At 35.9% G+C, this 27,316-nt stretch overlaps 1 protein-coding gene across 16 annotated transcripts in view; it reads right to left on the reverse strand.

Annotated features, from left to right (window-relative positions):
- SCMH1 (Scm polycomb group protein homolog 1) overlaps positions 1–27,316 on the reverse strand; it is a 141,420-nt gene that overhangs the window by 44,340 nt on the left and 69,764 nt on the right. For 11 of the 16 annotated variants that reach the window (XR_005655839.1, XM_039876702.1, XM_039876695.1 and 8 more), the window contains 2 exons: positions 18,684–18,772; positions 13,699–13,942 (listed from right to left, as the gene is read on the reverse strand). The exons of 2 other annotated variants lie outside the window; for them this stretch is intronic. Coding sequence is in view for 13 of the 14 variants with exons in the window: in XM_039876702.1 (XP_039732636.1) it covers positions 13,699–13,942; positions 18,684–18,772 (333 nt within the window). In the remaining variant the exon portion in view is untranslated. Of the gene's footprint in view, positions 1–13,698; positions 13,943–18,683; positions 18,773–25,172; positions 25,219–27,316 lie in introns of all 16 variants that reach the window. 3 more of the 16 variants (XM_039876697.1, XM_039876698.1, XM_039876699.1) reach the window with 1 other exon arrangement.

The following is a 27,316-nucleotide window of genomic DNA, read 5'->3' on the forward strand; positions in this document are numbered from 1 at the left end:
GATGAATGAATGAATCTTGCATTAGGAAAAGGGCAAGGATGGAAGGTGAGTACGGGCACTTTAGACAGAGGAGAGTATGTAGAAAGGCATGGAGCTGTAAAAAAGCATGATTATATGAGAACCTGTGGGTAGTTCTGAGTGGCTTAAGAACATAAGAAAGAGAAAGAGGTTAAGGTTAGAGATGCTGGAGCCAGTTTGAGAAGAATCCATATTACATTTAAGGAACCTTCCAGCTCTAATATAGAAAGACTATACCAAGAGGCATAGAATGGGTATTACAGCTCTACATATGGAAAAGTTAATGGTAAGGTTCATTGTAAAGGCAGAAGCACATCTAAGGCAGGTTAGGAGCACATAAGGGTGTATAGAACTGGGTCTTCTCTCCTTGACAAACTCTTGATCTGTGCACATAGTGTGTTATCTAATCTTTATTCCTTTGACCATAACAATGACCAATAATATCACTAAAAGACAGACAGAAGCTGATAGAACCAAGAATGGAGAAAGGAAGTAGTTTACACATGGGTGCCCCCTAATGATGTTGTTAATTTTGCTTAAAAGGAAGTAGCATTTATTGAGTACTTACTATGAAAGAGGTGCTATACTATTTGCAATGGTGATATGGACAATCACTATTGTTGATAAAATTTACCAAAGTGCATAAAAAGCACTACATATTAGCAGTTAAAACAATGGGCTTTGAAGACTTGCCTATGAAACATATACTATTATCTCTAACAGATGAAGTGACTATAATTTGAGTAACTTGGCCAATGTCACATAAGTAATAAGGCAAGGCTGGAATTTAAATCTAGAATGCCTAACTCCAAAGTCCTTGCTCTTTCCATAATAACATACAGCTTTCTTCTTACAAACTCAAGATCCATTCATTCACTCATTTGTTTATTCATTCATCCAATAAACAGTTTGTATTGAGACTATATTATGTGGTAGGCTCTATGGTATGAATCAAGAGTATAAATAAACAAAGAAGTAATCTCAGATGGTGATAAGTGCTGTGAAGAAAATAAAACAGAGCAATGTAATAGAGAATAATTGAGGGAGGTCAAGAAAGGCTCTTCGAGAAGGTGACATTTGAGCTGAGATTGGCATGACAAGAAGGAATCGGGCACGTGAGGATCTAGGACAGTGTTTCAGGTAGAGGAGGCAGCAGAAATAAATGCCTTAAGAAAAAAAGATTTACCAGCACTGAAAGAGTAAAGGAATGTGGCTAAAAAAAGAACATGCCTTTGCCAAGAAATTTCTCAAATACATTTCTTTCACTCTGACCCCACCTGCCACTACCTTAAATCAGATCCTCATCACCTTTTTCCTCAGTCACTGAAATGGCCAACTAATTGATCTCTCTTCCTCTGACTTACCCCCACCTCTCATTATTTCTAGCCCTTATCTAACAGGTCATAAGGATCTGTCTAAAACACAAACATGACCACGTCACTCCTTTGGTTAAAATCCTTCAATGGTCTCTCATTATCTTACTTCATCTAATTTTAATTTTATGACTTATGCCCTGTGTTTCATTTTTCAGAATAATCCCTTCCTCCCTTCCTCCTTTCCTCCCTCCCTCCTTCCCTCTCTCTCTCTCTCTCTGCCTGCCTGCCATTTCTCCCTCCCTCTTTCTTTCTTTCTTTCTGTCCTGCTTTCTGCCATAGCTTGCTTAGCCTGTGCTTTGTACATGATAGTCCAATGGAATGCTCTTTCCTATTGCTTTTTCAGTTGACTACTAATTCTAGGCATCTTTCAGCAAATGACACAAATCCCAAGAAGCCTTACCCAACCTTCCTTCTTTTCACCTATTCAGTTTGTACGGTATTATTTTAAATTATTTCCGAGTAACTCTTAAATATTTCATTCTATTTCTGACAACTTTTTTTATAAAGATGAGCTTTTGTAATATACATAAACGTAAACATTTAATACTACCCATGAAAGATTCAGCTTACTTATTATCATACAAATGACATATACCATCTGATAGCTAACCCAAATAAAACTTGATGAATTGACTTACTCTTACTGGGCCTCAATTTCCTTGGTTATAAAATAACAGCATTAGACTAAAAAATGACTCACATTTTTTGATAGCGTAGTATGTGCTAACTGTTCCAATATATGAACTCATTTCACTTCTTATAACAACCTGTCAGGAGGAACTATTTATTATTGCCTCCAATTTATAGATGAAGAAACTAAGGCTAAAAGAAGTTAAATAACTTGTTTAAAGTCACATAGCTAGTAAATCTTTAAAACAGTCCTTCCACTTGGAAAGTCTTATGAGAATTCTATGGTTCTAAAAAATAACCAAATCAGAACCAGATGCAGAATAAAGTCAAATCAGCAACAACTGTTTCTGTCTTATATTCTATTTATCTATATCTCATCTCCCCTAATAAAATTATATTTCCTGCTGTATCTAGCATACTAGCCAATACACAGTAGGAACTCAGTAAGTATTTCTGAATGAATTTTCAATTTCTACATATTACACTGAAAGACAGGTGTAGGTCAACAGATGTTCCTGAGAAAGAAGAGCTAAAGAAAATCTAATTACTCCTCAATGTTAATGTGGAGTTAAAAAAAATTAACTTTTTTTTTAGGGTCGGGGGTTAGCTACTGCCAAGTTAGTCAAGGTGAAAATATTATTTTATTTGAGATATGTTAACATAATTCTGAAAACAAAAACACACATAAATAAAAGAAAAACAGAAAAAAAGTGTGGTGATACACTGTCACTGAAAAGTACAATCAACCAGAAGCACCGTAAGCCCCTATCCAAATATGCTTCAAAGAGGTATTAAGCAGAGACAGACTACCAGCAGCTATACCAGGAGCAGAAGGACCAAGAAACTTGCACATACTCAAAATATCCTTGGGGTTCCTCCCCAGGAACCTCCCTAGATGGCTTTTCTAATCCCATTTCCATGAAAGTTAAACTTCCTAGGAATATCTTGGTTGGCATAATTGGTTGTACAACACTATATACAGATGGCTTTACTCAATTATGAATGACTTCCCCATGGCAGCTATTGTATTTCATTTTCTATGGCTGAACAGCTGGTAGTGACTGGCCTGGAAAACTGACTTCTCTTATCCAAATGTACAGTAACTAGTCATTGGTGCTTTGAAGGATCTATCTCTCACTCTTGGTCCTTCTTATTTTACTTCCAATGCACATTTCGAAATCATCCCAACCTCCAGTTGTGGGGTTAAAAAGGACCTTGGAGTTTCTGGTAGATGTCACTATGCATTTCCGAAATCACTAATGGAAAACCCTCCTATGAGAATCAAACTTAACAATTCTCAAAGTATTTTAACATTCATTAACTCATTTGATCTTCTTCACAATTATCTCAGACTTATTTGCCTGATGACTATCTCTAAACTTCCTTTGAGGCATAGAGAACTGAAGTGTGGTACAGTAGAAATATGAATTTTGAAGCCAGAAACCCATGGAGCTAGGTTCAAGTCCTTGCAAATCACTTAACTTCTTTGATTACTGACTACATGTCATGACTGAATTCATCTCTCAGGTAGGTTTTCATATTTTTATAGATCAGACACTGCATGATCGCTACTGAATGGAATGAAGAAAAGTTATGGGGAAAGAAGAATCCTTTTATCTGATAAAAACTTTTACTTTAGAAAATACTTGGGTTTTTCACAACCTGGGTATTATGATAAAAGAAAATTATAAAAAGACTTTCAAAATTTTGTGAATTACCATCCCTACCCCTCAGTAGCAAAACAACAACACTACCAGATAACCTCTTACATAACATGGTTATTATGTCCTTAAACTCAGCTTGTGCTGAGCCTAGATAAGAAGTAACACTAAGCATCTACTGTGACCATTTGAGAATATAAAAATAGAAAAATGCAATGCCTTATCATCAAGCTGGGTCATAACATAATCCCCTTTTAAAGGAAGTGAGAGTGCCATTTCATTCCACACTAGTGAGCCCATCCCTAATGTGCGAGTTCACTCTTGGCACAACACCGTAAACCGAAATGGATCAAGAAGAAAGTCCAAGCTGATAAGAAGCTTAGAAACTATCCAATCTCTGAGATATCTAATTAAAAAGACTTGGAGGAACAAGAGTATCAAGAGCTATCTGAAAAGGTTTCAAGTGAATCAAGAAAACAAAATTTGAGCCAATGAATAGATAATGGGAGAAAGCAGATTTCAGCTCAAAATTAAAAAAGAATATTTTTTAGCCATTAGAGCTATCACAAGTGGAAGGAAGGTGCTCCTTTGAGAACTTATAATCTCTCTGGCTCTGGAAGAATTTAAGTAAGGGCTAGATGAGTATTTACAGGACATGGTCTTTAGATGAGTCCTGAATTAGGCAGGAAGTTGAATTTGATGACTTCTGAGATTTCCTCTAACCCTGAGATTCCAGGATTCTATGACTTTTTACCTTTCTGACATCTCGTATTTATTATTAAGGCAACTAACTGAATTTTAACCAAAGTAACTTCTAGATGGGAGAGAATGTGGTAAAGAGTGGCTCTGAAGTCTTTAAATATTGGAAAAATGTTAAGCTCATACTGGTGGATACGAATTTTCCAAAATTCTAATTTTTGCTTGAATGTTTAAATTTATCATTTATAACAGATGGTTATAGGTTGTCTTATTTGAAGTGACCAGCCCACTTAATTTTGGAGAAAGTGTCTGCCAAATAGCCAAGTCAGTTTTTCTTTTAAGTAAAGATGATGTTCATTAAAAAAAAAAAAAAGTGGCCACTTCAGCTTGCAGCTCAAACAATCAAACCAAGTGCTCTATCCTGAGATGACGATTACTCTTGGATATTTTAAAGTTGAAGAAACTGAACTCACAGAGGTTAAAAGACTTGCCAAAGGATATGTAACTAAAGCTAAGATTTGAACCTAGATCTTTTGGTCTCCATGCTCTTTCCACTATGTTCCCCTAAAACCAATAAATAAAACAAGAATGTATCCTCAAATAAAGGAATATAAATAACTAAATATGCCTAGTTATGATAACAAATGGCATCAGGGTACTGCTGACTTCTAGGTTTCTGTTAAGAATCTTTAGTTAGGAGTCAGTCTCAGTTGCCCCAAGGAATTCATTATCAGATCACCCCTCTCTGAAGCAACACACAGAATATGGAATTGGAAACAGAGTCATAAAATGTAAGTAAGCCCAGCTTGTGTGTGTGTGTGTGTGTGTGTGTGTATGCATGCACTCACACGTGTGTGTCTGTGTCTACATGACATAGAACATAAACAATGGAGAAAAAAAAGAACAGGGGAAACCCATTTGGTTTATCAGTTTCCTGGACTGGGATCTTGTTTTCATTCACGGCAGTGTATCATTGGCCTTGGCACAGTAATTTAGAGGATGTGTTCTTTATTAGCTTTGCTCAACTTGGCTAGGTTCAGCTATATGCTGCCAGCTGGGCTGATGCCAAGGCTGAAACTCTATTCCTCTAAATTCCAGTTCATTTAATAAAGCATGGGTTGTCTCCTGCTCTAATCTAACTCAGTTAACACTTTCAGTTCTCTATTTCTAGCTCCTTCTTTCCCTCTTGACTCTTATTCCTACAGCATGAATAGAGGACCTCTGCAGTAATAAAGACATTTCATGTTTTCCTGAGGACTTTTTAGGTTGATAAATCCACACAGAGTGGGAAAGACAGAAGGATCACAAAATCATACATGATGGGTCCACAAGAAACCTCAAAAACCTCGTACTACTGAAACTGAAAGGAGTGACTGACCTGAGTTTTCCAGGGCAACAGGTAAAAGGATTCAGAAGCAATTTCAGCAAGTGGAGACCTATGTCTTCTCAGAAAATGGTCTACTAATATGTCTGGTGAAGCCTAGGGCCCTCAGAGAGGTGGCATAAAAGCACACTGTGATGAAGCATCTGCTAGTCAGCTACGCAGTCAAATGAACCCATTCCAGCCAGTTTCCTTTGCACAAGACAATGAATCTAAAAAGCAAATTCCTGCCTTATTACCATTTCACCCTCATAATTTTCTGTTTTTCTTCGCTGTGTTTAAGAGTTTGTTGTTTCCCTCATCTTCTTGATATACATTCATGTTTGTTTTATTTATTTTCTAGTAAGTAATTTTTGATATTCAGAAATTCTCACTTATAACTATAATGTTTGCTCAAAAAATCATCTAGGGAATTAAGGGGAAAATGTAATAACATAGAGTTTATATTACTTTCCAAAGTCATATTTCCAATGTGATTTTCCTAAGAACCACATATACTTATTTAAAATATGCATTGATGGTGGCACTCAGTATTACAATACAAGTATGCCAAAGAAAACTACATGGGTCTAAGTATTCTCAAGAAAACAGCAGGTGTGGTCAAATTTATGAATTGCCTAAGTCGCTTCTCACTATTTCCAGGAGCTTGAGAGATGCCAGCTGTTTCATTACACATGCCAAAAAATTTGCTACCATTCTCAGGCATCTGTGGTTGGTAAAGACAGGAGAACTGAGCAGAGCCAAGGGGCAGCTTAAGGAAGTTGGAAGGGAAGCATGGGACAGGATTTTTCAGTGCCTTGGGCATATATAACTAAGATCAGCGATAGAACCCAGATCCCATTTCGTATTCTAGTGCTACTATTTTCATTTCCCATATTCCTATTTCTATTTGTGTACCATAAGCATACAATAAGAGAAAACCAGTTATGGGAGCACTGGCTCATTATACAAACCTCATCCCATAAATATATTATTCCTGATCAAAAGAGAGCACTTAAAATGCCTCTGTGGGTGCAGTTCCTTTTTCTTGGGATGTCTAGGCATCTTAATTCAGATATAACTAACATATAGTGGGCATCTACTATATGCTTCATGGCACTATGCATTTGCACTTTTTAAAATTTAAATCAATCAACCTGGGAAGGAGGCACTTCTCTATCACCTCCACTGAGCCTAACACTGCTGATACTAGGCTGCTCTACGACTGATGGATAGATGGATGCACAAAGGCCAGAGTTTCCAGATGTGATTAGAGTACAAGGATGAAGTTGGAAGAAGAACTGATACTGTGTGTATGTGTATATATGTGTGTGTAGGGAGGAAATGGTCTGTTAAATAAAGGGAAGGCCTGGAACTAGTATATCTGAAAGGGGAAAATGGAAAATAGCCAAATAGCCAAAAGGCTGTCCTCGTTAAGGGCACCAAAGAATTTGTTTCACTTATTACTCAATGTGCCCATACTTTTCTGACATGGTTAGTAAACACACCTTTTCAGGAAACAGGAGGGGCATATTGGTTGCCAGAAGCTTCCTATAGAGACATTCTCCTGCTTGTTGTAGCTTAGTAGAAAAAGAAGTTGGGTGGAAGAGAAGAGGGATAGTAGTCCAGGTACAGAGGTACACATATGTTTAGTGACAGAGAGGTGGGTGAATATGGGCTTGGAAATGAGCCTCTCAAGATGAGTCTCCCTTGCCACTCTTATTTACGGCCATAAGGTTTCCAAGATTAAAAATAACAGTACGTTAGTTTAAATAACTTCTAATCTGCTATTAAAATTGCAGTAGAACTCTCACTTTTATAATTACATGAATAATGGCTTTAGATAATAATGAATAGAAATGGAATCAGAAAATACAGCATGATCTTACTCAACAAATATTACTGAATAACTACTAGATGCCAAGTGTTGGGGATATAAAGATGAAATTAATACATTAGTTCAACTTAACAAGGACTCCAGGTAGAAATAAATCCTAAATTCCTAGAAATGGCAGAAAGAAAAAATTTTAGCTTCCTTATTAATACTTATACTGAAAAATTAGCATTATTTTACATGTTGCAGTGCTATTTGGTAAATAAACAAAACAGCTATGATAGGTGCTAAAGTAAACTTTAAGAACTTACTTTTTGGCCCCTTTATTCAAAAAACATGTCCCCTCTCCCCAATCTTAACCTTTTCACTACAATGTCACTGCCTCGATTCTCTCTCTCATCTGGAATATTATAACAGCTTGTTAATTTACATCTCTGCCTCCAGTTTCTGGAAGCCACCCATCCGTTTACTGCTACCAGTTCTTCTAAAACAAATCTGGCCACTAATTAGAGTCCATTCAATAGCTCTTACTGCTCGTAGGGTAAAGAATCAGATTCTTAAATGGTCTAAAGGGAAGCTGTGCATTTCCTGTGCCACTTTCTCTAAGATTATCTCTTTCCACTCCTCTCCTTACACCCTACGATCTAATCACTTAAACATTTCTGAGTTCCTCAACTACACTTTTTTCTTTTTTTAATCTCGGGGCTTCACTCATCTGTTCCCACTGCTAGCTAGAAACCTTTCTCTCCCTCCCCATTCTTCAGGTTTAGATATCACTTCATTTGGAAGCCTTCCCTGACTTCCAACTTCCAATCCTTCAATCTAGGTTAAGGGACCTTTTGTACTTTATCACTGCAAAATTGTAATTCTCTATTGGTCTATGTTCTCACAAAAATGTAAACTCTAAAGGCAGAATTCCCATCAAACTGACACAATGACCAGCACTTAGTCATGACTTAATAGCTAGAGGACTTGAATGAATGGCTGGCTGGCTGAAGAAAATCAGACAGTCCATTGGCTGATCTATATGCTGCGACCTACGGTTAGCCCTGGTTGTGTTATTCTTGCCTCTACTCTAGTTTTTCCTACCTAGTTTAGAATTACAGTGTAATCTCATTTCTGACCCAGAATCCCAAAGTGATTATAGTTTAGTTTCCTATGTAGTTTTACAACAGGAAGAGTCCACCCATAAAGTAAGGGAAACACTTTTTAAATGTTTCACAGAAAAAAAAGAAGAGACATTCTGGAAGTTTTGTTTTTAAGCATCAAATTCTTACTCTCCAGACCAGGGTGATACTCTTGCACATCAACCACAGCACTGAGTCAGATTTTGAAGTTTTCTCTTTGTACAGAAAGGGTTGACTGAAAGGGTAAAGGAAGCCTGGCTGACTGACCACTTACTTCGACATGTATGCTCAGCACTTCTACTGGACTTCTGTATTTGTATCAGCATATAGACTGTTTCCAGACCCAACTTACATTATATTAAGTTGCAAAAGACTGATGTATAATCCAGAATGCAACAGATTAATTTATAATACAAATATAAACATGAAGTAGCTTGGATCTCATGTTCTCTTACTGTTGTAAAATTATATAGGTAGCCAAACTAAAATCTGAAACTGGCTTGCTGAGCCTGAAATCAGAGCAAGGGGGAGTTAAGTGGATTATTATGATGGCTAAAGCCCTAATTAGCATTATAGTTACACCAAGGGACTGAACTTTTTATGTGGCTTTTAAATTTAAAAAGTCATGCCTCTGTTTCAATTTTAAGTCACACACACACAAAGTGATCTGTGCTAAAAAAAAAAAAAGGTTTTACAATCAAGTACCCCGGATTAGTTGCAAGCTTGGTATTTGTTATCTACCAATGTTGGCTGGGCCCCAGGAGTTAAGAAGCTAAAAGGGATCCGGTTTAGTAAAGGAGAAACAGCTGGGAAGCAGGAGTCCCCTTAGAGAAGCAGAGTCTTATGTGGGAGGAGAGCAGAGCTAGGTGGTAGGTGAGCCGATGGATCTGGAGTCACAGGAGTCACTTGTTACCCATTCCCCCAAAACTATACAGTATTATAGGGGGTGATGGGCCCATAAAAATCATCTAATTCAACCTCTCACATTCGGATCGACTTGCTCAAAGACATAAATAAGTTCGTGGCCCAGCTGGGATTAGATCTCAGTTCAGTGTTCTGATATGACACTATACTGCTTCTTTCCTATTTCATATGAGAACCTGGAAGCCAAAACTCAGGGTCTCAAGTGAAACTTTGAAGAGAGCCCAAAGGAGAATGGGGAGAGTATAGGGGAGACATGTGTGAAGGCAATATGGCTCAAAGTGATGACATTGATATCTGGTCCTAATGAAAGATCTCCATGGCCTCGCCCTCTAGACTCAGATATCAACAGAACAAAGTCACTTAAGCCTCTGAACTTCACTTTCTCATAGATAAAATGTATCTGAAAATAATTATACCTAGCCAGTTACCAGAAAGATAAAATGAAATAATGTGTGTAAAAGAACGTTAAATGAATATTGGTATTTTTTTACTACTTACTGCGAGCAAGAAACACTTGGTATTTTCTAACATATGCATACTAATAACCAGAAGGTAGAAAAGAAGGAGGCAGTAAGAAAAGAAGGAGGAGACAGTATGATTAGAAAGAGAACAGGCTCAAACACAGAGAACATCTTGTTTTGTGAAATGAATTGAGTAACCACATTTTTTTCACAGTGCGTCACTTGCTTCTTAGCCAGGACACTGAGACGGCTGAAGTTCTGCCATTACTGAAAGCTACGTTACAGAACCCACTAAGGGTATGGGGTGAGGAAGGAGGGAGTGGTTGGAGGAAACAACCTGGCTGCTGGAATGATGACCGCAGGACCTGGTCTGGAAATGCAAACTGTAAGAAGGTCTCTCTCTACCTTCTGGGCCTGGTTCTTCTGGTCATCTCTGTTAAAACTCTAAGATTTTCAGAGACACACAGGAGAGGAGGGGAAAACAGTCAGCAAATACCTCTGGAAGCTTCAACCACATAGTGAGTCATATTTCTTATCAACGTGTGTGCAGACAGAAAGGAATGCATGTCCAGCAATTCCTGGATGCAAAGACTCTCAGCTCTCCTGGCTCTGAGAACTGCCTTACTGCTCTAAGAGATTTACTGATCAAAGTAACATAGTGCTCTAGGCAGGAAAGTGAGAAAACAAACCTACTAACTGATCCTACTAGCCTGGATCAACAAGGCTTACCCTGTTTCAATCCTGAGTAAACAAAAATGACTCCACTATCACTTCTTTTCTTGCTGTTTCCACAAGCTTGCAGAGGGATGACAATGGACTTCACATACCAACCCCAAGGCACTTGTTTCTTGAAGCATATAGAGGAGTAGCACTTTCCTTACACAGGAAGTGTGCCTTATTTTCATCACCCCTCATCATCTCAAGTTCCCTCCACTTCAGTGCCACCAACCTAATCCAAGTCATCCTTGTTTCTTCCTTGTCCATAGATACCATGGCACAACCCATTCCCCACAGAGCAACCCAAGTGATTTAAAAATAACAGCTTCATTGACATATAATTTAAATATCCATCCTTTAAAAGTATACAATTCAGTGCTTTTACTAGATTCACAAAGTTGTGCAAACACTATCCCTATTTAATTTTAAAACATATTCATCATCCTCAAAAGAAACCCTATATCTTTTAGCAGTCATTCCCCATTTCCCTTCTCCTACCCCAGCCCCTGACAACCACTAATCTATTTTTGTCTCTGTTTTTTTTGCCTATTCTGGACATTTTGTATACATGCAATCATACAATCTGTGGTCTTTTGTGACTGGCTTTTTTCACTTAGCATAATGTTTTTAAGGTTCATGTATATTGTAGCATATATTAGTACTTCACTCTTTTTTATTACCAACTAACATTTCATATGAATATACCATATTTTATTTATCTATTCAACAGAAAATGAACATTTGGGTTATTTCAACTTTTTGGCTGGTATGACCAAGGCTACCCTGAACATTCATGATATATTTTTGAGTGGACGTATGTTTTCTATTTCCTTGGGTATATACCCATGAGTGAAATTGCTGGGTGACAGGCAACTCTGTTTAACATTTTGAATAACTTCCAAACTGTTCCCAAAGTGGCCGCAGCATTTTACAATTTTAATAGCAATGTACAAGAGTTCTAATTTCTCCACATTCTTGTCACACTTGTTACTGTCTGTCTTTTGATTATAGCCATACCCATGTATGTGAAATGGTGTCTCCTTGTGGTGTTGATTTGCATTTCTCTATTGATTAATGATGTTGAGAATTTTTTCAAGTGTTTAGCAGCCATTTGTATATCTTTAGAGAAAAAGTCTATTCAAATCCTTTGCCCATTTTTTCAACTGGGTTATCTGTCTTTTTTATTCGTTGAGTTGTAAGTATTCTTTTGTATACTGGATTCAAGTGCAAGTGATTTAAAAAAAATAAATCAGATTTTGTCACTCTCCTATATAGTACCCTCTAATGATTCCCTACTATGTTTGCAATAAAATCTAAATTCTCATTCTGGCTAACAAGGTTGCCACTTTTCCCCACACATAGTGCAGGAGTCGGAGCGGTCACGGTCATTCTCAGTATAGTGTGTGCGTCCCAGCTGCCTGCTTGGAATTAGCTTTCTTTGAATGGCTCCTTCTAAAGAAGCTCCCCCTCCACAAAGGGGAACAAGAAAACTTTGGGGGATGATGGATATGTTCATTATCTTGACTGTGGTAATGGTTTCATGAATGCATGCATATGTCAAAACTTTTAAATTGTATACTTTAAATATATGCCTTTTTTTTACTTGAATTATATACTTCAATAAAGCTGTTAAAAATCTTCCTTCATAATCACATCTTCACTATTACTATCTTAGAATACTTTATTTCCTTAAGAAAAATTGTCTATCTTAAATCACCTCATTTATTTCTTGATTTAAATGTTTACTATCCAATCCCATTAGAACGAAGTAACCGTGAGGGCAGGAATGCTGTTCAGTCAGTTTTTTTTTTTTTAACTACTGTATCCTCAGTTTGGTTCAAAATCAGGTGCTCAATAAATAGATAGCTAATTGAATAAATGAATTCAACAGATGTTTAAAAGATACCTACAGACAATATGAAGGGTGACTTCCTATTTCCTCAGATTCATCACTACTCTTAGACTTAAGGGGTTGAGATTCATATTATTTCCTTTATTAAGAGCAGCTATCTCAAACTCTATCCTGGATAATCTTTAATATCATCATTAAAAATGTAATTTACTTTTCAATAACTCTATGGTACTATTCTGGTACCACATGAGAGAATATATATATTCGCCCATTGGTAGTGGTTATTTTTATAATAGCATAATAATAATAGCATGTTATAATACATAATATAGTAATAACATAGTATAATTGTAATAAATATAACATAGTACATAATAACTATAATAGCAACAGTAATACAATAAAAAAATTTGTTTAGCACTTGCTATTTGCCAGATATTATGTGAGTAATCCACCCATATAATATCAATTATTCCTCACCATAACTTTATAAAGTCGGTATTCTTTTACAGATGAGGAATTTGAGATTTAGAGAGGTGAGCTCACTACCCAAAGCCACACAGGTGGTAAAAGGCAGAGCAACCTAAATCTATCTTACTTCAAAACCCATGCTTTTTCCATTCTGCTATAGTGCTTCTCAAGTATTTTTATAACACAATGCTACTCCAACTCATATAAAAGCCCCTACGACCCGCAGAAGATGTTCACCCTGAGAATGACACTACTCAAACTGTGAAATGGGTTAGGAACAAAAGTCAGAGAGATGAAAAACTAGTTGCCTGAGAATAAATCAAGATATTTAAAGCAAGAAATTTTTACTTTATCACAAACTTCCCATCTAGCTTCATTTGATATTTTGTTTTTACTGTTTCTGACGACTCTTGGATAGACTTTGGTTTTTACCTAAGTTGCTGGCCCTTGCTCCTCCTCTGCCTCCTAGTGAGGTTTATTAGTGAAGATACGTTGACCATGGGAGATATAAGTAATTTCTATTAACAATTTGGGTCCTGATTTCTAGAGCTCATAGATGGGCCTTTACCTTTAGTGCCAGGTGGCTGTAGGTTGTCTCCAGTCAAGGAACACCAGCCCACAGGGAAGATGTCCCGGGAGTCGAAGCGGCACCAGTAGTCAAAGGCCCCTCGCCACCCATCAAAAGTGACAAGCACCTCTGAGCCCCGCACCTCCCCAATAGTGGCTGGGCATATGAAATGAGGGTTCTTCCTGTCCACAGCTTCTAACTTCATTCCCATTTTGAAGAAGTTGTGGGAAGGTGATGGTGGTTCCTAGATGAGAAAAGAAATATATAGACCTAGAGGCAGGAGAGAGGCTATGTATGCCAAAAGACTGCTACCTCATTTGGATGATTAAAAAGTGACCCCTAAGGTAAGATTTATGATGGAGAGTTAGTCTTTCTTTTAAATGAATTTCAAAGTATTCCAAAGTATTACTTTCTTAATCCTAACATTGTGACATCCTTGCTTCAGGTTTTTTTTTTTTAAAGAAATAAAAGGTTACAGATAAAGTTGAATCCCCTTTTGTGCCCTTCTCCTGTCCCACTCCCTATGCATGTTTTTATACTTTACTATATAGGTACACATCTATTTGCTTATTTAAAACTTTTATATAAATAGTATTATACTGTAAATATTTTATAACTTGTTTGTTCAACATTGTATTTTTGAAATTTTCCATGTTGACAAATTTAGCTCCAGTTCATTTTAACTGCTAATAGTATTCCATTATATGTATACATCATAATTTATTCATTTTCTTTTGATGGACATTTAAGGTTTTTCCAATTGTGTACTATTTCAAGAGTTTTAATGATCATTCTTGCACTTATTCCTTTGTACACATGTAGGTGGGTTTCTTCCGGGTACATACCTAAGAGTAAAATTGCTGGGTTATAGGACAGATATATACATCTTCTGCTTTATTAAACATTAAGTTGCTCTCCAAAGTAGTTGTAACATTGTACACTACTAGAGTGTTCTCTTTCTCCCAAACTGATTTGCAGTGTAACAAATAAGTATTGTACATTCTATTCTGTTCCCCTGGTTTTACTGTCTGATCCTGTACCAATAATAGTCTTATTAAATGTTTATCTGGAAAAAAAAGTACCTCTACTTTGTCACTCTTCAAAACTGTTTTGGCTATTTTTTTTCTCCTTGATCTTTCATGTGAATTTTAGAATCAGCTTTTCAAGTTCTACATAAAAACCCTATTTAGATTTTGACTGGAATCCCAGTGAATTTATAAACTAATTTGGGAAGAAATAACCTTTGTATATATGATATCAAGCCTCCCCATCCAAAACATAATAGCATTTTTTATTTGTTAAGTATTCTTTAATGCAGATTTCTTCTTTAATATAGATTTAAAAATGTACTCTATAAATATCTCCTGCTTTTTACTAACATTTTTTTACTAGACATATTACAATTTTTTTGCTGTCATAAATGGTATCTTTTTAAAAAATTAATTAATTTTTTTATTATCGTGACATTGGTTAACAAAACTCAGTAAGTTTCAGGTGTACAATTTAACAGTAAGGCATATATATATAAAATATATATATTATGTATATATATTGTACTGTGAGGTAGCTTTTAAAATTTTCATTTCAAAGCATTTGTTACTGTTAAATAGGAATACAACCGATTTTAAAAAATTGATCAACAAAATTAATATTAATTAGCTTATGTTGATTGCTATACTAATTTTTCTGCCTGCCTGATTTATCAATTTTTGAGAGACCTGTATTAAAATAGTCTCTAATGATTGTGGATTTTCCACGTAAATCTCTCAAATTTTGTTTCATATACTTTGAGGCTATGTTTTTTAGAAGCATGCATATTTATAATTGTTTTATTTTCTTGGTCAACTGTACTTTTTAATCATTAGATAATGACTGCTTTAATGTTTTTTGGCATCAAAGTCTGCTTTGTCTAATTTCAGCATAGTAACAGCAGCTTAGGTTTGCCTGGTATATTTTTTATGTTCTTTTACTTTCGACATTTTTGCATCATATTTTAGCAGGGTCTCTTTTAAATAGCATGTAGCTAGAGTTAAAAACAATCTATGTCTGACTAGACTGATGAATTTAAACTTATTTCTTGTGGTAACTGATTTAATTAAGTTTATTATAATGATTATATTGCCTACACTTCTATTTTACTGGGGTTTTTAAGGTTCTTTTTCTTCCTTACAACTGACTGAATTTGCTTCCCTTTTCCCTCTCTATTGATTCAGATGTTAACCATTCTATTTATAGTCTTTTAGTGGATCTCCTTAAGATTGGAACTGTATAGCTGACATAAGTCTGAAACTCATCTTTATCTCTAGTCCCAAACAATACAAGAGCCTTAGAATATTTAACTACTCCTAAGTTAATAAGTGTTTGATTTTTTTTTTAGTTTTTAAGAAGTTTTATTATTAGTTTCAAGTATACAGTACATTGGTTAGACATTTATACAGTTTATAAAACAATTCCCCTGGTTGCTCTTACTCTCCTCTGGCTCTCCACCTAGCCATTACAGTAATGCTAACTGCATTCCCTATGCCATGCTCCCCACCCTCATGACCATCTATCAACTACTAATTTGTACTTCTTTAACCCTTCACCCCTTTCTCCTAGCCCCTCAACTCATCTCCCCTCAAACCATCACCAGATTGTTCTCTATATTTATAAATGTTTGATAATTTATTCCACATGGTTATACTAATTAATCACTTTTGTTATTATAACTGGTTTACGCAGTTATAGGCAATGCTTGATTAGCTTTACCTAAATGTTAACCAATCCTTCCTTGACACTACTTCTTGCATCTTTTCTTCCTTTATGAGTTCAATTATCTTCTTCCTGAAATATATTCTTCAGTTGTTCTTTCAGCAGATATGTTAGTATCTACTTATATTAGTTTGTTTGAAAATGTCTTGATTTTATATTCATTATGAAATAATAGTCTAACTAGATATAAATTCTAAGTAGACAACTATTTTTCCTCAGTACTTCAAAGATATTCTGTTATCTTTGGCTTGTACTGCTGCTGTCAAGAAATGTGCTGACGGCCTAACTTTAATTCTTTTGAAGATATTCTGTATGATTACTTGCTCAGATGTTTTCTTTTGACTTTAGTTATACCATGATGTTTTAAGGTATATATTTGTCTTTATTATACACTCTGGAAAATTCTGTCATTATCTTTTCAAATATCGACTCTTTTTTATTCTTTCTAAGGTTAGTATTTCTGGATTTCATGTTCAGCATCATTGGACCTTCTAATATTATTCTCCTTGTCTCTTTTCTTAATATTTTCCATTTCTTTATCTCTCTGTGCTGCATTCTAGGGAAATTCCTTACAAGTCTTTCAGTTAATTCTACATCTATGTCTAAGTTGCTTGTATACCTATTAATTTTGAATTTTAATGGTTAAGTCTCATTTCTAGATGTTCAATTTGATTTTTTTCAAATGTCTTTTTAAAAATAGAATTTTATACTTTTCTCATCTAAAAAATTTCTTCTTTTCATTCTTTAATCATTTTCAAATACTTAATTTATAATCTCTATCTGATATTTCTATTATCCAAAAGTCTTTGGCATTATAATATTATTGTTTGTTGTGTCCACTGATGTCCCACTATGTTGGATTTGTTTTGAGGGCTCTATAGTTCTGAACCAACTACTCATCTTCATTGGTACTTTACTTTTGGGACTTCTATAACATCAGGGTTGAAAGCAATCAAATCCTCTAGAGAGGTTTTGGGTTTGCTTCTGCCAGGCATTCAGAAATATCTCCATACAACTCTGGAGTTCTTAGATAACACAGGTACTATATCTGAACTCTGAACTTCCATTGGGAAGATTATTTTATGGAGATGTCTCTCTTCCTACTCCTTCCCAAAGCCCAGGCAAAGACTCTTCCTCATCAACATAATAGCCTTTTTAACTATTATGTTAAAGGAGTAAACATCTGAAGGATCTGATTTGGTTTTGTATGTGGCAGTCTCAAGTCCATGCCCTGGCTTGCCTGGACCCAAGGCCTCACCTCCTATCCTACTGTGGCTATTAAAAGATAAGATTCTTGGAAAGTAAGACTGGCAAAGCCCCTTAAAACACCTGCAGGTTCGGTACATACACTTCATACTCTGGTTTGCCTTCTTCATTTTGGCCTCTGGAGAGTGTTCTTACTTTCTAATAAGCTCGACAAAGCATTTAAAAGAACATTTGTTGCTTCCCTGCTCAACATTTTGAGATATTCTGCAGTGAAAGAGTTTTTAAGTTGCCCAGTAAACTACATTCTGGGAACCAGAGTACTCTCAGAGTTTAGACTTTACTAGCAGCACAACCTTTTACAGTAACTCTAATCTCATTAAAGAATTCAACTGAGAGCAGACTGATGCCTCCTTACTTGAGAAACAAGGAAGAATGAATACAAGTTTTGGATCTCTGTTCCACCACTTATTGGCCATGTGATCTTGTGCAAGTTGCTTATTTGAAAGTATTTGTTTCTTTAACTATTAAATAGAAATAATAATTCTTGTTTCAGAAAGTTAACTGTGGATATTAAATGGGGTAGTGCATATAAACTCCAAACATACCATAGGCACTCAAAAAATTATCTCCTTTCTTTCTGTTTAGCATATGGACCTTATGAAACTCCAAGATCTGTAATAAAAACAGCTCCTTTAGATTTATATCATATTTTACATGTTTTACTAGTAAACACATTTTAACTTAACAACTCTGTGAGGCAGAGAGAATTTCACTTTTTTATACATGAGGTTAAAAGGATATAGCTTATTATTGGCAGAGCTGAGATCCAAAATTCAGGAATCCTAACTTATGATCTAATATTCCTCCAGGCATAATTGTTCTTTCATAAGGTACCAAAAAATCCTTCTGCTGAACTAGTATCCTCAGGCCATAAACATAATATAGACATTAGAGGCTTAGTAGTTGAAAGAATGTAAGCATTTGACCTTAAGCAGTTTGGAGTTGGTGGTATCTGAGGGACACCGTACCTTATGGAAAATCCTGATGGGAGCCATCTCTGCTCCATTTAGCGTCTTCAAAAGGAACATGGGCCAAGAGGAGGCATTCAGCCGAAATCCTGTAGCAAACATAATGGGCAACAGATAAAAAATATGTTTTAAAGGGAATGGTGATATTAAGTTTTCCCTTTGGAATCCAGCTACTCCTGCCACAACCTATGCTGTGATAAGTTACGGAATCATAGATTGTTAGGAAAGGACTTAAAGGTTAAACAGAAGAAATGCCTCATTAGACAGATGAAGAAATGAGGCACACCGAGGGAATATAACTTGCCCAAGTGTAATGATGCAAAGTAAGTAGTGGAACAAAGTCCCCAACCAAGTTTCGTGACTCCAAGATAAGTATTACAGATTATATATCATAATGCCTAAAAGTTTTCCTTGAAAAATCCAAAATAGATGTGAGATAGAATTAACAAATACTTAGAAATGACCTAGATAGTAGAGTGTGAAAGTTATTCTTCTTAATAATTTCTTAAGAAGAAACCAATTATGTCGACTGATAAAACCCAATACGCAAGTAAATCTTTTTGGTTTATGTCAATATAAACTAATTCACTATTTCTTTCTCTCTCTCATTCACTTGTTCTCGCTCTTCACCCTAGTTTGTGTACCTTCTTCTTTCACACACACACACGCACACACACACACACACACAAAGTACAAAACACTTTTTGATATTTATTTTAACTTAAACAACGTAAAATCAGGCAATGATGAAGATGTAAGAGATCATCCTATCTGAAAATATTTTTACAAAAGAGGAAAAAGCCTAGAGAGGTTAATTGTGCATTGTCATTCGACAAGGGAAAGCCAATAAGAATGCGCCATTTAATTAAGAAATTGTAAAAATAAGATTGTTACTGTAGTAGGTCTTCCAATTAGTAAAAAAAAAAAGCTCCAAGTACTTTTTTCAATCTAACTTCAACTCTCTGTCCCAAGATAGCAAAATCTAGTGCTTTTGGATAGTTTCCCAAACTACTACAGATTTCCTGTTCTTGACAAAGGAACCACTAGGTTGCTCCAAATCTGCAGAGCTGGAAATAACAACAGTATCTGATATTATTGAGCACTTTACAGTGCGCTAGACACTGCGCCAATTACTTTCCACTAGCTAATATTTACCTGGTGAGGTAGATATTATAACTGGTAAGGTAGATATTATCTTCAATTTATAGATGAGAAATGAGGTATAAAGTAAACTTTTTAAGATTTCAAAGTGAGTAAATAACAAAGATAGGACTGAAACCCAGGCATAAATAACAAAGATAGGACTGAAACCCAGGCGATCTGACCCTTGAACTCATACTCTTAAATGCTATGTTAAACTATCAGTATGCATGTAAAATGAAAAAAAAAAATCAGCTTTTGGGATTAAGTACTGATTAATGACTATAATTAAATTAAAAGGGAAGAAGGGAGAAGAGAGAAGAAAATGGAAAAAGAAGAGAGTTATCACTCATATGATTTAAACTTTTAGTCTCAAAGCTGGCTAAGCTACGTCAAGCTTCCCAAGGTCACTTATATCAACGATGCTGATAGCAATGTGGATGTTCCTATCACTTAATCTAAAACTGCTATCACTTACTTTTTCCTTTTGGGAAAAAACCCACCCGAATTCTATGTGATTTTTTGGGAATGTCTGTCATATGGCTCTACCTGCCTAGTCATGGAGTGGAAAATAATGGCATTTAAGAGCATCAGATTCCCTGAGACCAAGAAAGTGCATGTATGTCCCAAGTTGGGTCAACTGTTTTCTGACATATGCATATTGGAAGAGAGAGTATTTCTTTCTCTCAGATCATGGCTAGAAAGATGTTTGTAGATTTGCTATATGGAGAACATAACTGAGAGTAAAGCCAAGGGCGAGCAAGAGACGGAGAGACATCAGAGTGTTTAAAATCCTGCATCTAGACACTAACATCAGGCCTTAGGTTTCTCAGTTATACAAGTCAGTAATTCCTGTATCTTCCTTTTCCCCTCCTCTAACCTGGTTTGAGTTGGATTTGGCACTCATAGTCCAAAGAGTCTTAACTACGACTCTTCTTTTTACCATAGTTAAAAGAAAAAAAAAAATAAATTTCTCCAGAAATTCTGGTTTGGGCCTTGTCTGTGTGTATGGGGACAACAACTCTCCTTAGGTCAGGAAAGGGCTGAAGCAAGCCAAACCTAGAACAGATTTGTCATGAGTGGTTCAATACATCTATGGATAAGGCAAAGTAAGGCACAACTGTTCTAGAGAAATGCTCCCTACACCTTGGTAAAAGAGGGGAGTAGTAAGGAATGCTTGCACAATTAGAAAATTCAGATTCAGGACCTCAGTTCCCAACAACTAGAGTGCTTCGCCATTTAACACCCAATTCCATTTTTTAGGAACAGTTTACTCAGGTGCCTCTACCTCATCTGGAACTTGAAAAGCTAGGAAAAAAAAAAAAATTCTCTCAGCTCCGGGAACCCTTATAATAGCTAATATGTATTGAATGCTTACAATGTATTAAATATTTTATATGTAATTTCTTACTGTTTATTTGAAATAATACTGTGAGGTATGCACTGTTGTTATCCTTAGTTTGCAGATGATGAAACAGAAACTCAAGACAAGTAGCTTGTCCAAGGTAGTAAGTGGTGGAGACAAATTCTAATATATGATGGTCTCACCCCAGACCTCATGGTTCTGAACTATTGTTTTAGTACCTCCTAGCAAGCTTCTTCAAAAGTAGAAGGGCAAAAAAGAAATGTTACCAACCCAAAGAATTACTGAGGAACCTTATTTCCTGTACCCCGAGGTGACGTGGGGACCCCCTACCACTCCAAATTCGAATGTTTTCATAATCTGTCTTGGGTAGGAGGTCACAGATAGATTTTTAACATTGAAAGGGACCTCAGAGGCCATACAATATGAAGGTTTTATATTGTAGATGACAAAACTGAAGTCCAGAGAGGCTAGGAAACTTGTTCATGGTCATGTAAGTTGTTCCTGCAGTCAGGCTGGAGCCTCAGGACTTTTCATCTGGTTCTGTGCTGCCTCCCAAAGAAAACACCGATTACGCATACATTATGTGCCAGGCTCCACGTGCTAAGCACTTCAAGTGGGTTATCTCATTTAACCACTAAGACAACTCTGTGAATTAGGAGAAAAGTAGCACTGGCTCTAGAGCAAGGCTGCCTTGATTCAAATCCAGCAGACACTTACTTGGTGTGTAACTTTTGGAAAATTACGAATTTTCCCTCTGGCTTTAATTTCCTTAATGATAAAGTGGGATAAGAATACTTATTACCTCAATGGGTTGTTCTAAGGATTAAAATAGGTTAATACATGCAAAGGACTTAAAACATTGCCTGGTATCTAATAATTGTCAGATAAATACTGGCTAGTGTTATTATTATTATAGACGAAAAGACTGAGAGTAATTAAATAAAATATCCAAGGTTACTAAATTAGTAAATAGCAGAGGTAGGATTTAAACCCAACTCCTCTGTCTCCAGAGCCTTCACCACATTAATATCTTCAAATATTTCATCACTCAACCCTTCCACACTCTCTTGGTAAAAAAAAAAAAAATAAAAGTTGGAGTCATAAATTTGTGAAAGCAGAAAGGGAAGAATAAAAACAATAATTTGAGGGTCTCCTCAAAGTAAACAAGGGCCTGGGTGCTTACAAGGAAAAAGACAGGTCATTTCTTGGTTTCTACTCTCTTTGTGTCATATAATAACTGCCAATTAATATCTCCAGCCCAAACCTCTGCTCTGAGTTTCATGCTCATATTTCCAATTGCCTTATCCTATAACTCTACGTGGAGACGAAGAGATCTCCAAATGAGTAAGTCTAAAACAGAATTCTTGATTTCGCTATCTCCTCCAAACTTGTTATTTCCTCCAGTCATCTCATCTCAATTAATGGCACCACTTACTAAACCCAGGTGCTCATACCAAAAAGCCTAGACTAAGTCACCTGATTCCTCCCTTCCTATTACTCCTCAAATACAATTAATTGGCAAGTCTTGATGGCTCTTTCATCTTATATCCTAAACCAAACCAGTTCTAATCATTCTATAGTTCTCATCCACTACTAACCACCCTAATCTAAGCCACAGTAAGACTTTGCCTAGACTATTGTAACAGACTTCTAACCAGACTGTTTCTACTTTTGCCTCTTACTGTCTGCTCTCCACATAGCAGCCAGAATGTTCATTTAAAAAATATATATATCAGATCACATCACTCTTATGCTCATATCTCACAGCACAAAAGAAATCTAAATTCTTTTATGCATGTTAACAAAACTTACATGATCTGGAAGGTGCTTACTTCTCCTAACTCATCTATCACTATTCATTGATTTTTCTTTTCCTCAAACACACCAAGCTGTGTCTCTTTGCTTTAAACACCCTTCCTTTTCCTCAAATCTTTAACAGTTCTTTGCTGAAATCTCAGCTCCTCAGAGAGGCATTCTTAGACTATTTACCTAGAATAGCCTCTTAATCCTGCTCCTTTCTTATTTATCCTTAGCTCTTAACACTGCTTGAATTTCCTTTCTTTTTTTCCTTGTAATGTGTATGTATTTTCCAACTATAAGCTCTATAAGAGTTTTATTGAACAAAGAAAAAATATCTCCATTTATTAAATGGGTGCCAGGAATTGATGTATGTTTTATCATGTTATTATATTTAATCCTCACAAAAACCATATGTGGCAGTTTATTAATGATCTGGCAGGTGACGTAGTTGAAATTCAAGGTTAAAAGTCAAAGCAAAGCAACTTACTGCACAACTAAACTAGTAAGTGGCTAATATTACAAAGTCAGGTCTCTTTAATTCTAAACGTAGGCATGCTGCAAGTGTTCTGCTTACCTTAAAAATACTGATATGGAATAAGTTATAAAGAGCTTCCAGGTGCTCCCAAGATGATGGAACTACTGAATAAATTAGGGTGCAGCTGTTTAAACAATGACCTGATGAAGCTCTGGATTTAAATGCAGATCATAAGGTCTAAAATCTAATCATAGTTCATGCCCTCTGGTGGCAGTTAACAGAACAGCATCCACACCAGGAACCAGGGCCCTACTCTCCACCTTGTCATTGTCCTACATAATAATTACAAGCTTTGTGAAGTTATTAGACTCTATGGTGGTCAAGATGATTCCATGACAGTCCCAACGTATTCTTTCCTCCTAGAAGAGCTTTGTATATGTGTGTATATACAAACACATGTACTGAAATATGCCACTCTCTGTACAGTCTTAGACAACTTGCTTTCCTCTTCCTGTTTCTGTATTTGTCAGATAAGAACACTGAATTAAAGCAGTGCTTTCAAACCAAGGTTTGGTGGCCTATCTAAATTTTGCCCCAAGAGTGACAGAAATGAGAAGTAGAACTAGAAGACAGGTAAGTGCTGAACAAACTGTCTTCCCTGAGGAAGAAGTGATTGTATTGGGGAAGGACTGTTAGGATTCCTTTTAGCTCTGATAGGATTCTATCACCACTTCTCAGCTATACCCCCATATACACACTGAAACACAAATTAATTCAGATTAACTTAATTGGGGGTGGTAGTTGTGACTAATCTTGAGCTAGGCATAGCTATAGATGGTTTTGGAATTCCCCATATTTTAAAAAATTAACTTTATAAACATTTAAGCCACCATGGTTAAAGTCAGTTCTTTCTAAAATTTTGTTTTTGTTTTTTTTCCCCCCATAAATTTCTATAAACAGAGTTCAAATTCCTGTGACCAGAAAATGAAATATGCATCTTTTTAAATCCCCCTTTTTATTGACGGGTCCAGGAGGTGACTTAGTAAATGAAAAGGCTGATCAGTGACAGAAACATACAAAAGGTTCCTTTCAAGTCAATGTACCATATATACACCGGAGTACATGACCAAGTTTGCTAAGCAGGCAGTTTGTACTGGGATCCTAATACACTTGGTTAGGGGCCACCAGAGGCTGGCTTCTGCTCTAGACCAGTGACTCTCAAACTTAGACACTGGAATCTCCTAGGGAGCATTAAACGGTACATCCGTATCACCCCAGAAATTCTGATTTAACTGATCTAAGGCCTAGGCACTGAAAATTTTAAGAGCTCCCTAAGTGATCCTAACTGGCAGCCAAGTTTGAGAACTAGTGATCCAGACAGCCCTGTTTACAAGAAATAATCAGTCTTGAGTAGTAAAAAAGGTCAGTAGAACAAAGGGACATGAGGAAAAGTTTGGCAGCACCGATAGATAACGTCACCTGTAGATCATCCTACCTTTCTACCTTTTTCCCTGGAGGACTCTTGTGAGGGAGCAATAAATGTTCTTATGAGAACAGAACATGTGCGCGCACACACACACACACACAAATCATACAAAATTTTAATAGAGAAAGAATGCTCTTCTAGAGCAATGCTTCCCAAATATAGACCAATTGCATTAGAGTCTCGGGAGAGCCATTTACCATGCAGAATCCCAAGCCCCATTACCTAGAGATTCTGATTCAGCAACTCTGGGGAGAGGTCCAGAGGAGGCCTGGGGAACATGAACACACACACATATATATGTATAATTATATATATAATTTATTTAAAACTTTATTTTGAAAAATTTTAAACCTAGAGAAAAGTAGTAAAAATAGCATATGAACAACTATGTATCCTTCACTTAGATTCAATAATTACTAACATTTTACCACATTTTCCCATATACCTACATACGCTTTTTCTTCTGAACTATGTGAAATTTAGAGACATCATGATACTTTACCTCTAAATACATCGGTACATTTGTCCTCAGAACAAGGACAGTATCCTTTAATACTGCATTATTATCACACTCAAGAATTTAAAAAATATTCTCAATCACCCCCAAAATGTTCTCTATAATAGCTGTTTAATTTTTTAATACAGGATCCAATCAAGAATCACATATTGCATTTGGTTGTCATGTTTCTTTAGTCTCCTTTAATCTAGAACAGCCCTGTTGTCTTTTGTTTTTTATGAAACTGATATTTTTGAAGAGTTTGGGTTAGCTGTTTTATAGAATGTCCCACAATTTTTATTTTTTCTAATTGCTTCCTTATAATTAATTAGGTTCATGTTAAACAGTTTTGACAAAAATACTATACAAGTAATGCTGACTACTTCTCACTGCATTACTTCAAGAGGCACATGTCAGTTTGTCAAATTATTGATGATACTAAATTTGATCACTTGTTATGGGTGACTGACAGATTTCTTCACTGCAATCCCTTTGTAACAGGTAATCTGTGGGAAGAAACTTGAGACTGAATATTCTATTCTCCAATAAGCTTTTTTACCCTCTGGTTTTAGCATTCATTGATTATCTTTCACTGAATCTATTAAAATGGCAATTTTCTATCATTCCATCTATATTTATTAGCTGGCATTCTGTAAAGACGGTCTTTCCTTGAAACTTGATTTTTTTTCCTTGTATATCACTAGGGAACCATGAATGCTACTACCATTGTTCTTTTATTTTTATTATTCTTTTTAATACTCATATTGTTTCAATTTTGGTTAGTAAGAACCCCTTCGAGCTAGCTCCTGTGTTCTTTTGATATGTCTCCATTATTCTTTGAGACTTCTTTGCCTTCTGGCATAGCAAGATGTTCCAGATTCCCCTTGTATTTTCTCTTCTGCTCAGCCTTTGAATCAGCCATTTCTCCAAGGAGCATAATTCCTTTTAGTGGAAAATGGGATTTGGAAACCAAAATCAAGGTGTGCTCATTGCTTCTGAGGTGTCTCTGAGGTGTCACTGCTTCCAGGCCTTTTCAATGGACAGTGCTTGGAAAATATATACATATGATACAAATATATAAGTTAAAGTTTAGAGTCCATACAGATGCCTCCTATCAAATCCTGTACTGCAGCATTCTTCTTCATCTTCTCCCACTCCACATTTGTATGTTATTTACTCATTTGCTCTATTTTCAATACATGTAAAATAGTTTCAGATTATGGCAAAACCATTAATATTAAGAAAAAGTCAGAATTTCTTTGCAGTTTCATTTTTTCTTTAAAATATGCTCCATTAAGGGTATACAGTGAAGGTTCAGTGTTCAGGTTATTTGAATTCTTTTTTCAATATGGTTATGATATGCATTTAATACACGATTCGGTTTGTTTCTGCTTTGTTCATCTTTTTTGGTTTAATTTTATTTATTAAGTAAAACATTTATATAATACAAAGTCAAAAGATTATAAAATGGTATTCTCAGAGAATACCATTCTCTCTCTCATTATCATAATTTCCACCGTATTCCCAGACACTCCCAACAGGTGACCTTTCCATTATGTTCTGGTTTCATATTACTGTGTTTCTCTCCATAAAACTAAGTATATAAAATAATTTCATATATATTATATATGTGTATGTGTGTATAAACACACGTTTCCTCTTTCTCAAAAGGGGCATTAAGTACATTTACATTGTTGTGCAACTATCACCGCCACCCACTCCCAGAACTTTTTCATCTTTCCCAACTGAAACTCTGTACCCATTAAACAGTAACTCCCTATCCCCTTCTTTCTCCCAAGCTCCTGGCAACCACCATTCTATTTTCAGTCTCTGTGAATTTCTCTATATTAAGCTCCCGCAGATAGATAAG

Source organism: Pteropus medius, unplaced genomic scaffold, assembly GCF_902729225.1.
Source record: "Pteropus medius unplaced genomic scaffold, Ma_sr-lr_union100, whole genome shotgun sequence".
Lineage (NCBI taxonomy): Eukaryota > Metazoa > Chordata > Mammalia > Chiroptera > Pteropodidae > Pteropus > Pteropus medius.